Source organism: Pipra filicauda, unplaced genomic scaffold (genome assembly GCF_003945595.2).
Source record: "Pipra filicauda isolate LSUMZ 115617 unplaced genomic scaffold, ASM394559v2 scaffold815_size75024_pilon, whole genome shotgun sequence".
NCBI lineage: Eukaryota > Metazoa > Chordata > Aves > Passeriformes > Pipridae > Pipra > Pipra filicauda.
The window spans coordinates 57,724-70,960 of record NW_024104993.1 but is presented as its reverse complement, the minus strand read 5'-3'; the positions used below and the strand labels follow the sequence as shown (position 1 = coordinate 70,960).

The window sequence follows — 13,237 nt, the reverse complement described above, 5'->3', positions numbered from 1 at the left end:
TCAGGGAAGCAGGGCTGAAAAAGCAAACAGGTTTTGTCCAGCCTCTCAAATCCCAGCTGTATTGCCAGCGCTTCTGTATCCATCTCTATGAAGGCAAAAACAAATGAAAGCCTTACAGCATTCTCTCAAGGTAAAACTCACCTTAAGAGACTACAAGACAGTGAACCACAGTGATGAAGGGGCACAAATTTTGAAGTCAAAGAGCACTATTCAGCAGCATGACTCTCACTGACATCTCCCGAGAAAGGTAAGCTAAGCCACACTGTCCTGGGGGGAATTGGGAGTTTCAAGAATCCCAGTTCGTAATCACATGATCATCATAAGGCACACACACAGTGAGACAAAAAAAATAAAATCACAGTTTATTTTTATATTCTCAGGGAAGGGAAAAATTAAACAAAACAAAATAAAATAAACACAAATAAATAAGTTTTAAAATACCAAACATCAAAAAAAATACAAAGCCTACAACTGCAAGGTACATGGAACCACCCAGGTCAGAAATCAAACTGAGGTGCTTCTACAAATACATCAATCCACCATAAACAAGTCCTCTAACAGTACATCTTGCCCAATATAGCACTATGGCTGCACATTTTTAATATCTACTTTGGTTCGTGTTCTTCTGCCAGTAGGTACCTTATATTAGATAGTACATTTAAATCATACTTAGAAGGGGAAAACGTGAAATACTTCTGTCTTTGCCATGTCCATAGTAATTCTGTAGTACTTCACAAACTAATATATGCCATGCAAGGTAAGTAGGCAAGAACTTTGCATGATTTCTCTTTCAGAGGTGAACCAAAAAGGAGGACAGACTTCTGATTAAGAAAAGACTGGAAACAAGCACTTCCCAGGATCCAAACCCAAGAAATTCATTAGAACTACCCTACCTCTAAGACAGGAAAATCTAAACAAATAAAGACACTCCTTCAAAATAAAAGAAGGCTGAAAGAGGCACTCAGAGTTGTGATTAACTACACCAATGGCAGTAAAACCAGACCTGATAATACCAGCAACATAAAGTCAACACTGTAATCGGGCAGAGATCTTTACCAGGAACTGTTCCATTTAATAGCTCATCAGGGGATCTCGAAGTGTCACAGACTGTGATGTATCAAGGGTAAGAAGAGATACCACCCTACAGAGCAGAGTTAAAATACAGGCCTGCTGAGAACTGCAGAAAGAGGTGATGACTCACTGAAGATCTAAGAGGGAAAACAGCAAGAGATTTTCAATGCAGGGGACTACAAAGTAGAGCAGACAAGAAAACAGATGTGGCTTCAACAGAGACTGTGACTGATTCTGAAACAATCACTGAAGGTTCTGAAATTACATATTTGACATAGAGAAGAAACTGATGTGGATATATCAGCTCCATTCTAAGTGCCAATCAAAAAGGTAAGCCTTATGAGACGACGCAAGACAAAAAGGTATTTCATTAAAATTTCAAGAAATATGGAGTGCAGCAAGATCTGAGTACTTCGTACAGCTCCCCTTCTCAACATGGTAAGAGGAAGAGAGAAGACCATAGCTAGCATAAAAACTCAGCAGCCATGTAACATGTTACATAGCATGAAGACTAAAGAAAATGCAACAAGTAGCCAGAGGGTAAACAGCCGCCAAGTACCCACTACCCTCAAGCCGAGAGAGCAGAGACTGTCTCCAAAGCAGCGTCGGCCCAGGAGGCGGGAAGAAAGGAGCAAAGAAGGGGAGGAAGGCACTGACCGTGTCGAGGAGAGAGGGAGGTTCCGGCTGCGTGTCCTTGGCCGCGGCGCCGGGCGGCGGCGGGAAGTTGGGGCTGAAAACCATCAGGTCGCTCTTGGCCGCGCCGTCCGCCACGCACAGGCTCCGGCTGTGGCGCTGCGAGTACGACCAGCTGCCCACTTCGCTGGCGCACACCAGCGTCGTGGGCCCGGGCCCCGACAGCACGGCCGCCCGCGGCGCCCAGCGCGACGCCCCGTACAGCACCACGGCCAGCAGGAACAGGCTCGACACGCCGCAGATCGCCACCACCAGCCACACGTTCGTCGTCGCCGCCGCCGCCGCCGCCGCCGGCCCAGAGCCGCTCTCGCCGCCCGCCAACGAGCGCGGCAGCAGCGACGACGAGCCCGCCGCCGCCGCCAGCGCCGCCTCGCCGCCCTCCACCAGCGACACGCTCAGCGTCGCCGTGGCCGAGCGCGCCGGCTCGCCGTGGTCCCGCACCACGATCACCAGCCTCTGCCGCGGCCCGTCCGCCTCCTCCAGCGCCCGCGCCGTGCTCACCTCGCCGCTGTACAGCCCCACGCGGAACAAGGCGCTCTTGCCCCGCGGCTCCCACAGCTCGTAGCGCAGCCACGCGTTGTAGCCCGAGTCCGCGTCCACCGCCCGGATCTTCGCCACCACCTGACCCGACGGCGAACCCCACGACGCCCACGCCCACAGCGTCCCCGCCTCCCCCGACACGGACCCGGCCTCCGACCCAGAGCCCGCCGCCGGCAGCAGCGCCGGCGCGTTGTCGTTCTCGTCCACCACGAACAGCTGCACCGTCGCGTTGCCGCACAGCGACGGCTCCCCCGCGTCCACCGCACGCACCTCGAACTGCAGCACCTGCACCTCCTCGTAGTCCAGCGGCTGCAGCGCCCGCAACACGCCGCTCTCCGCCTCCACCGACACGTAGCTCGACGCCGCAACACCCCCCACCGACCCCGACGTCCCCGACCCCCACGACCCCGGCCCCCCGCCCAACGCGCCCTCCCACAACGAGTAGCTCACGCGCCCGTTGCCCGCCTCGTCCGGGTCCCGCGCCCACAGCCGCGCCAGCTCCGCGCCCGCCAAGTTGTTCTCCCGCGCCAGCACCGTGTACACCGCCTGCGCGAACGACGGCGCGTTGTCGTTCACGTCCGACACCGGCACACGCCGCCCAACGCGGCCGCCCAGCGACGGAGAACCGCCGTCCTCCGCACGCACGACACCCGCTCCCGGTCCAGCAACTCCCGCAGCACCAGCGAGTACGACCCCGACAACGTTGCCTCCAGAACGAACGGACCCGACGGCCACACCCAGCACCGCACACGACCGTTCGACCCCGAGTCCCGGTCCCACACGCTCAGCAGGGCCACCACCGTCCCCAGCGACGCGTCCTCCGACACCGGCACCGACAGCGACGTCACCCGCACCTCCGGCGCGTTGTCGTTCACGTCCAGCACCTCCAGCACCACCTTGCAGTGGCCCGACAGCGAGGGCGTCCCTTGGTCTCTCGCTTCTATACGGAAATCAAATACATTGACTTCTTCGAAGTCCAAGGCTCCCGTGAGGTGAATCTCCCCCGTCTTCGGATTGATGGAAATCACATCTTTGCTACTGGATGGGAAAAAGTTCGTCACGGTGTAGCTCAGCTCACTATTGCTTCCTACATCGGGATCCGTGGCGTTCACCCTCGCCACCAGCGTCCCCACTGCAGCGCTTTCCGGCAGCTGCACTTTATACACCGACTGGTTACATTGGGGCGCGTTGTCGTTCGCATCCAGCACCGAGATCACCAGCTCCACCGTGCCCGTCAGAGACGGCCGACCCCCGTCACTCGCCGTCAGCAACAACCGGTGCACCGCCATCGTCTCCCGGTCTAGAGATTTTGTTAAAACAAGTTCAGGTTCAATGTTTCGCTCATTCGATTTCTGTAAATCCACAGAGAAATGCTCGCTTGGGCTGAGTGTGTACGAGAGCTGCGCGTTCACTCCGATATCCGCATCAGACGCGCCCTCCAGCGGGAAACGGGAACCCACCACAGACGATTCCGGGATGCTGATGTTTTTTCGGGCGGCGGGGAAGGTGGGGGCATTGTCATTAATGTCGGTGACCTCCAGCTCCACGTGGAAGACGCGCAGCGGCCGCTCCAGCAGCACCTCCAGCCGCAGCGCGCACGGCGCGCTCTTGCCGCACAGCTCCTCCCGGTCCAGCCGCGAGCTCACCACCAGCGCCCCGCTCGCCCCGCTCACCTCCACGCTCGCCCGCCGGCCCCCAGGCACCAGCCGCAGCCGCCGCGCCTCCGCCTCGCCCGCCTCCAGACCCAGGTCCTGCGCCACACGGCCCACCACCGTCCCGGCCTTCGCTTCCTCCGGCACCGAGTACCGCACCTGCCCCCAGCACAGCGCCCACGCCGCCTGCACCGCCACCACCCGCAACACCGCACCCCACAAACACTCGCCCATCGCCGCCGCACACGACCAGTCCTTCCGACCCCGCACGGGCCCCGCACGGCTCCCGCCGCCGCCCGCACGCACCGGCTCCGCTGCCCGGCCCCAGCCGCCCCCCCGCGCTCACAGCCGGGCTCTCCGCCGCACCGCCAAGGAGCCGCCCACACGCCCTTCCTCAGCCTGCAGCGACACCGTGCGCTGCTCCGCCGCCTCACACGCTCCCACACAGCGCCCAAGCCTCCGCTTCTCTTCTGCCGGCTCTGCTTTGCTCCTCTTCCTTTTTCCATGTTCTTTTTCTTTTTTTTTCCCCTTCTCTTCCTTATCGCCACTGGCAGCTCATCAGTCGCCTCCGTTGCCGCAGCGCAGACCGTGAGAGTCGGAGGGTCCGGCTCTAATTACGTGGCATCTGCACCCGAACGTGGTGCTCTGAAGGAGGCAGAGGCTCTCGGTAATGAACATTGCTCAATGACTAGAGGTAGGTCAGTGAGTACTGCTCACCTCCTTTGCTTTTTTCTTTCTTTCTCCTATTTGTCGTTTTCCATTCTTAATCATCTCCTTGTGTCATTCCTTCATATCATCTTATTTCTGTTTTTCTTTCCCTTCTCTCTTTCCTTTTTTTTTTCCCCCCTTCTTTCTTGCCCTCCTCCCTTTTTTGTACTGTGATAGCATCGGTGATGTACCAGGAAACTCGTTTATAATTTGTTCCTTTCTCTCTCTTCTATTTCTTGCTTCTTTGTTTCTCTTTCTCTGCCTTGTTCCTTCCTTCTTTCTTATTTTGCTCCTCGTCTTCTTTTCTGTGTCTTTATGCATACATACATCCCCTTCTCCTTCCCTCCTTGTCTCTGCTTTATCTCCTTGACCAACATGTTTTCAATCACTCTCACCATGGAGCATGGACACACCCTTGGGAAAGGGTTCTCATTCCTCTCCTCTGCCGCCTTCCCTCTCTCCCCACAAGGAATAACTTTCCTTCCCATCTCCAGTCGGTCCAAGACAGACAGAATGCCCTTTCACCTCCCCTGCTGCAAGGAAACCACACTCTTCAGGCCCCGTCCTCTCAAGGAAGGGAATCCACCACTCTGAAACACAAGCCAAATCCCCAGGTACTTTGGCAGCCGTGCAAACAGGCTCCCAGGAACACAAACAACCTGGAGGAGTCTTTCCTTTGAGGACTCAAACCCATCACAGCCCGGGACACCAATCCTTCAAGAAGGCTGAAAAAGAACAGGGCACCCACAGCGTACAAGTACTCTTTCTACACCTCCATAAAGAACTGCTCTTCAGGCCTCAGTTTCCACCTCCTCTGTCAGGTACACAGGGCAAGAACCTCCATATCCAGGGGCATTAGTCCCCATGGAATACCTCTCACTCAGTAACATGATCCCTCTGCAAAAGCCATGAAGGTAACATGGTATCTTTTTCACTGAGAACATACCCTCCATTCCCAAAACATTCACTCAGAAAAACACATTAGTGTCCCTCTTTCATCTGCAATTGCTGCCACTTGCTCCCACTGTGCCTGGAAGCACAGGGCAAAAAAGGTATGAGAGCAGGTAGTGGTGCTTTGCTGGTCCATTTACAGAATCATTGGATATCTCAAGTTAGAAGGGACTCATAAGGATCATCAAGTCCAGCTCCCAATCCAAGAAACATTTGGTCAATCCAAGATGAAGATACCATGACTGAAAAGGAATAAAAGTACAGCTGTCTCTCAGACTCATCTGTTTTAGGCAGGAGCGACTTACCTGTAACACCACTGGTGGCTTCTTCAGAAAAGAAACATATTCAGGGGAGGGAAATTGGTTCTGAGGGACATTTGCTTTTAATGTTATCAGAGATTTCTGTGGAAGATGGACAGGAAAAAATGACCCACATTTGAAATCACTGGAGAGAGCACAGTGCTCCCTTATGCACTTTTATCACAGGGGAAGCAGGAGGGACACTGGAAAGCTAAGGACCTTCTCCCAACATCAACCTCAGCCCAGGAGGCTGGAAAAGCCATTCCTCAAACTGATGGTCAACTGCTGTGAACTCCACCACCTGACAGCTGACAAAACACAGCAGTCTGTGTATCATCCACTGTAACCAACTCATTGCCAATGTAAAAGAAGAAAAAAACAACTAAAAAGATGGAAGGTTTTGGTAAAAGGGGAGAAGAAACCAAAGGGTCCCATTCCACCATAAAAAAACACCCCAAACCTGTTTTGGACACTTCTGGATTACAGAGAGAACTTCTTCCACTCCCTATCAAGACAAGAGCAGATACATAACCAAGAAGAGGTTCAGAGAATGCTGACCAAATGAGACTGATATTTGGAAAAGCTTCTCTTGGACAAACACCATACTGCCAAAAGCAAGTCATCCAAGCCATGTATGACAGATGTCTTCACATCTGGCAGAAAAAGCACGGAAAACACCAAGGAATAGGGATATGCAGGGCTTCTGGAGGTCCTGAGAGGACCCCAAGCAAGCAACCCTGAGTGACAGGGGTCCTCACAAGGTTTTCCACTGGAATCCTCTATCCCAGGCTCTGGGAAATGAGTCTCCAGATAAGCATCCTCCTGTTCTTCCCCACTGACACAGTGCTTGTCCTACACAGCACTTCCATCTCCTCAGTAAAGAAACTTCCCCACTCAAAGTCCCCCTCCCCATGACAGAGGCCCCAAGCAATACTCGGTGCCACTCAGGGGATCACAGCCACAGCACCCAAACTGCCCCACCAGAACAGCATCCCCCAGCAATAAAACCCACTCTGAGCATGACCCAGGCCTTCCCACAACCCCACCTGCCCTCATAATCCTCACAAAGAACTTACAGAGAGATGCAAAGCCACAGAATGTCTGGCAGGCTGTGTGAAATTCACCCTAAATGTTCTGTGCCTTTTCAGCAATCTCAGATGGAAACACCACAGGGCTACACACATGAGAGATCTTAAAGATTCTGCAATCAGATTGACAGTTCTGGTCCTGGTTCACATGATTTTTTTTCTTTGAGAGAACCACACCAAATGCTGAAGCACAAGCAGAGCCACAATATGAACTGTGTGGGACAATTATGATATAATACCAGAGCTGGGCTGCTCAGGTGGGGTTGGTGTGTCTGATCAGGGTTAACCATGACCAGGGGACACACTATTTCTACTGAGACTGACTCTGCAAGTGTACAAGTACAGGAAATCACACACACACAGATCACACCCCCTTCCTCATCACATCCTCTTATAAATCTCACTGGACAAGGAGCAAGGAACCATCAGGGCAAAATCAACAGCTGAGGAAGCTACTATGGATGCACACAACTACACAAAGGCAGCAGGCTGAAGTGTGACCCTCCCACGACAGCTTTCTGAAAACAAGAGGGAAATGGTTCATCAGACAACATTCAGCATTTGGCATCACATCTCCTCTTACCAACACATTTCCTCTGGCAATGATGCAGCAGCACAGATTACTTCCTGTGGTGGGAGATCTTCATAACCTCAAAGGACACTGTGGGCATTTCAATACCACACAGCATCTCAAGGTCCACAAGGCCTCCAACTCCACAACCTTAGGGCCTTGGAAAGTACCCTGGGCAGGAACACTCTGTTTGTCCTGCCTCACAGTTTCCTCTAGGCATCCTTTATTCCCCACTCTGAGTTCTCAAGACAAGAAGATCATCTCTCACTCTTGTCCTTAAGACATGGCCCATGGCCTTCCAATGATTCCCACCTTCCTTTGACAAGCCTTCCCACTGCTCAAGGTCACATCAGGAAATGTCTGGGCCCTGTTCTGTCGCTGCCACACCCACTTTCATAAACATGCCACAGTTCCTTTTCACTCCAGCATTTGTGAACCCCTTCATCCATGAGAGCACCATGGAAAAACATACACATGCATCACATCCACAGTGTCCAGCAGACTCTGCTGCTGACCCATCATGTTTTGCAATGCTTCAGCTACCTCACATGGAAACATGGAAAACCAGGGAGAAATACTTTCTAAAGGTGATGTTGTGACAGCCCTAATGGCAATGGCATTGATGACATGACCTAAGAGAGAAATCAAAATGCTGATGAGAACAGCACTGTAAAAGATGATAACAGCAACATAGGAGAATTTGGTTTGGATTTTGGTGGGGAATTCTTATTCTTTACCTTTGTCTGGAGTTTTCCTTGTTTGGAGTTTCCTTATTCAGAAAATATTTGCAGCAGTCTTGAAATTATGTGATTTTTTCATACACATTTTGATAGAATATCAAAAGAGGCTACCATATTTCATACCATTTCTCTGGCCAAGAATGCAAATTCACAACAGAGAGGCAGAGCAGGACAATACCAAGAAAACTGTGAATTCTAACACTTACCTTGGGTCACACTCCTCTGTCTGAACAGGTAATAAGTAGAGCAAAAAGATATACAGAAAAAGATGACAGTAAAAGTCTGTACTGTCTTTCCTACTTTCTTAATGAGTCTGATGACAGAAACTAAATACACAATTGTTCTTTCCACAGGGAGCCAAAAATTTGAAGTCTCAAAGGTACCTTTGCATCACATCTCTTGCAAGGGGAATGAATGGAAGAGGACAGTTTTTGATAATAATCCAGACCTAATCCCAACACTGTCAACAAAGGCAATAGGACAGTAAAGAGTGGCTCGGGGACTATCACCACCACAGCTTCCCTGTCTTGTATATCTCATCAAGCTCTCATCGAAACCCTACACAACAGCAAACAAGAGCATCACCTACAAAGCTGACAACTCAGAGCAGCTCTCATCAAAATAGGCAGTGCATTCTAGGACACAACTCCCGCCCACTGCAGCAAATCTCAGCTCCAGGGTACCGTAACACTGTTATTTCACCAGACACACACACCAAGAGCCAGGGTTCTCCGGAAAGGACTGGGGGGCACATAGACAAGTCCCGTTAATATCCATAAGTGCCCTCGGCCCTCAAGCAGCGGAGGCGGGGCCAGACTCGCAACAGCACCGGCCCAGGGGGCGGATCAGAGGGGACGGAAGAGAGGAGAGTTCTCCGGGGAAGGAAGGAGACAGAGAGAGAGGGCCACTGACCGTGTCGAGGAGAGAGGGAGGCTCCGGCTGCGTGTCCTTGGCCGCGGCGCCGGGCGGCGGCGGGAAGTTGGGGCTGAAAACCATCAGGTCGCTCTTGGCCGCGCCGTCCGCCACGCACAGGCTCCGGCTGTGGCGCTGCGAGTACGACCAGCTGCCCACTTCGCTGGCGCACACCAGCGTCGTGGGCCCGGGCCCCGACAGCACGGCCGCCCGCGGCGCCCAGCGCGACGCCCCGTACAGCACCACGGCCAGCAGGAACAGGCTCGACACGCCGCAGATCGCCACCACCAGCCACACGTTCGTCGCCGCCGCCGCCGCCGGCCCAGAGCCGCTCTCGCCGCCCGCCAACGAGCGCGGCAGCAGCGACGACGAGCCCGCCGCCGCCGCCAGCGCCGCCTCGCCGCCCTCCACCAGCGACACGCTCAGCGTCGCCGTGGCCGAGCGCGCCGGCTCGCCGTGGTCCCGCACCACGATCACCAGCCTCTGCCGCGGCCCGTCCGCCTCCTCCAGCGCCCGCGCCGTGCTCACCTCGCCGCTGTACAGCCCCACGCGGAACAAGGCGCTCTTGCCCCGCGGCTCCCACAGCTCGTAGCGCAGCCACGCGTTGTAGCCCGAGTCCGCGTCCACCGCCCGGATCTTCGCCACCACCTGACCCGACGGAGAACCCCACGACGCCCACGCCCACAGCGTCCCCGCCTCCCCCGACACCGCCCCGGCCTCCGACCCGCCGCCCGCCGCCGGCAGCAGCGCCGGCGCGTTGTCGTTCTCGTCCACCACGAACAGCTGCACCGTCGCGTTGCCGCACAGCGACGGCTCCCCCGCGTCCACCGCACGCACCTCGAACTGCAGCACCTGCACCTCCTCGTAGTCCAGCGGCTGCAGCGCCCGCAACACGCCGCTCTCCGCCTCCACCGACACGTAGCTCGACGCCGCAACACCCCCCACCGAGCCCGACCCCGACCCCCACGACCCCGACCCCCCGCCCAACGCGCCCTCCCACAACGAGTAGCTCACGCGCCCGTTGCCCGCCTCGTCCGGGTCCCGCGCCCACAGCCGCGCCAGCTCCGCGCCCGCCAAGTTGTTCTCCCGCGCCAGCACCGTGTACACCGCCTGCGCGAACGACGGCGCGTTGTCGTTCACGTCCGACACCGGCACGCGCAGCCCAACGCGGCCGCCCAGCGACGGAGAACCGCCGTCCTCCGCACGCACCTCCACCTCGTACTCCGACACCCGCTCCCGGTCCAGCAACTCCCGCAGCACCAGCGAGTACGACCCCGACAACGTCGCCTCCAGAACGAACGGACCCGACGGCCACACCCAGCACCGCACACGACCGTTCGACCCCGAGTCCCGGTCCCACACGCTCAGCAGGGCCACCACCGTCCCCAGCGACGCGTCCTCGGCCACCGGCACCGACAGCGACGTCACCCGCACCTCCGGCGCGTTGTCGTTCACGTCCAGCACCTCCAGCACCACCTTGCAGTGGCCCGACAGCGGGGGTGTCCCTTTATCTGTCGCTTCAATTAGTATCTCATACGAACGGATGTCTTCATAGTCCAGGGCACCCATGAGACGGATCTCGCCTGTCTTTGGATTTAAAGGGAAAAGGTTTAATCCCTTTTCCGGAAAAGTGTTGCTTGCAATGAACGTCACTTCACCATTGCTTCCCACATCGGGATCCGTGGCGTTCACTCGCGCCACCAGCGTCCCCTCTGCAGCGCTCTCCGGCAGCTCCACTTTATACACCGACTGGTTAAACTGGGGCGCGTTGTCGTTCGCATCCAGCACCGAGATCACCAGTTCCATCGTCCCTGTCAGAGACGGCCGGCCCCCGTCACTCGCCGTCAGCAACAACCGGTGCACGGCCACCGTCTCCCGGTCCAGAGGTTTCGTGAGCACCAGAAACAGGGATTCACGGTATTCGTCACTCCGCTGCAAATCCAGAGAGAAATGTTCGCTGGGGCTGAGTGTATAGGAGAGCTGAGCGTTCGCTCCAATATCCGCATCTGACGCGCCCTCCAGCGGGAAACGGGAACCCACCAGAGACGATTCGGCAATACTGATGTTTTTTCGGGCGGCGGGGAAGATGGGGGCATTGTCATTAATGTCGGTGACCTCCAGCTCCACGTGGAAGACGCGCAGCGGCCGCTCCAGCAGCACCTCCAGCCGCAGCGCGCACGGCGCGCTCTTGCCGCACAGCTCCTCCCGGTCCAGCCGCGAGCTCACCACCAGCGCCCCGCTCGCCCCGCTCACCTCCACGCTCGCCCGCCGGCCCCCAGGCACCAGCCGCAGCCGCCGCGCCTCCGCCTCGCCCGCCTCCAGACCCAGGTCCTGCGCCACACGGCCCACCACCGTCCCGGCCTTCGCTTCCTCCGGCACCGAGTACCGCACCTGCCCCCAGCACAGCGCCCACGCCGCCTGCACCGCCACCACCCGCAACACCGCACCCCACAAACACTCGCCCATCGCCGACGCCGCCTTCCGACCCCGCACGGGCCCCGCACGGCTCCCGCCGCCGCCCGCACGCACCGGCTCCGCTGCCCGGCCCCAGCCGCCCCCCCGCGCTCACAGCCGGGCTCTCCGCCGCACCGCCAAGGAGCCGCCCACACGCCCTTCCTCAGCCTGCAGCGACACCGTGCGCTGCTCCGCCGCCTCACACGCTCCAAACAGCGCCAGCGCCGTCATCTCTGCCATCTCTTCTGACCGAGCTTCTCTTTTTCTTATTTGTCTTCCTTCCTTTTATTTCTCTTCCGGTTTTAAGAGGTTTTTCCCCCTCCTTTCCTACTGTTCCCTTTTTACTATGTTCTCAGTTTTTTGTTCTTTCTCTTTTTCACTGTTGCTCTGCCGTGCCGTATTCTTTGATTCCTTTCCCCTTCTCTCTTCTCTATCCCCTCTGGCAGCTCCCCAGTCGCCTCCGGCGCCGCGGCGGAGCCCATCGAAGTCGGAGCCATCCGCGCTAATTACCGGGCAGCATCATCAGAGTGCGGTGCTGTAACCGAGGCAGAGGCTGCTGGGGACCAACTTCGCTCAGCGTCCAGGGAGAAGGTCGGTATCCGATGCTCATCTACTTTATCCTGTTTTCTTTTCTTGCATTCTCTTCTTCCTTCCTTCCCTCCTTAAATCCATACTTGCTTGCTTTTTATTTATGTCATCTCCTTTCTTTATCCTTCTTCATTTTCTTCTGCTGTTGTCTCCCTTCCTTCTCTTCTTTGCTTATCTTTCAGTGGATACTTTGCCTGTATCTTCTTTCCTCCTACATGCTTTTACCTGTCCAATTTTTTTCACCTCCTCTTCTATTTCTTTTTTTGTCTCTTATATCCTTTTTTTCTTACCACAATTCCTTTCAAATGTCTATGCCACACTCACAACGGACATATCCTTCCTGAACAGCTCTCATTCCTCTTCCTTGCAATGATTCCTTCCTTTGTTTCTTTTTTCTCTCCTTCTTTCTCTGTTCTTCCTTTATCTTCTCCCTTACTCTCTTTCCTCGTTTCTTTTTGCCTCGCTGGGCCATTTCATTTCATCCCCTTCCCTTCTGATTCCATCTTTGTATATTCCAACCATTTTTCTTCCTTAAGAAAATTCTTTAAAAACAGCTACACCACTGTCCCAACAAAGCACAGACATGCCCGTTCACAAAAGCTCTCATTCCTCTCCCTTTCCTCCTCCCACCCATCGGGACAGGGAATTACCTCTCTGCTCACCTCCCATCCCTGCACCTGCAACTGCCCCTCCCTTCAGGATGAAAGACAAACATTGAGCCTTCAGTCATCAGGCAGCTCAAGGACTCAGCAATAACACAGCGAGGCAGTCAGATGGCAAAGAACAGCTCTGCCACATCAGAAAAGAGTCCACCCACTAAGATGTCTAATAAAAACAGGTTCCAAGGAGTAAAAGCCCAAGGAAGTCTCTTCTTTGGGACCTGAAAACACATCCCAGCCAAGCACAATGACCCTTCAAAACAAGACTGAAAAAGCACAGGCCAACCACAGCTCCCAACCACTTCTCACAG

General features: G+C 55.3%; 2 protein-coding genes across 2 annotated transcripts; both read right to left on the bottom strand.

Annotated features, from left to right (window-relative positions):
* Positions 1-442: 442 nt before the first annotated feature.
* On the bottom strand, positions 443-4,748 carry LOC120325068 (protocadherin alpha-2-like). Its single transcript, XM_039390369.1, is given in 3 exon segments — positions 443-1,208; positions 1,729-2,951; positions 2,954-4,748. Coding segments are annotated over 3 exon segments (2,514 nt in total). The 5' UTR covers positions 4,191-4,748; the 3' UTR covers positions 443-1,154.
* Positions 4,749-7,832: 3,084 nt separating this feature from the next.
* On the bottom strand, positions 7,833-11,691 carry LOC113986534 (protocadherin alpha-2-like). The gene has a single exon (XM_027718295.2). It carries the CDS (start codon positions 11,689-11,691, stop codon positions 9,106-9,108), a length of 2,586 nt encoding a protein of 861 aa, XP_027574096.2. The 3' UTR covers positions 7,833-9,105.
* Between the last annotated feature and the right edge of the window lie 1,546 nt (positions 11,692-13,237).

Bases quoted from the DNA above. Each gene is read 5' to 3' on its own strand.
- LOC113986534 (XM_027718295.2), bottom strand. From the start codon at position 11,691: ATGGGCGAGTGTTTGTGGGGTGCGGTGTTGCGGGTGGTGGCGGTGCAG.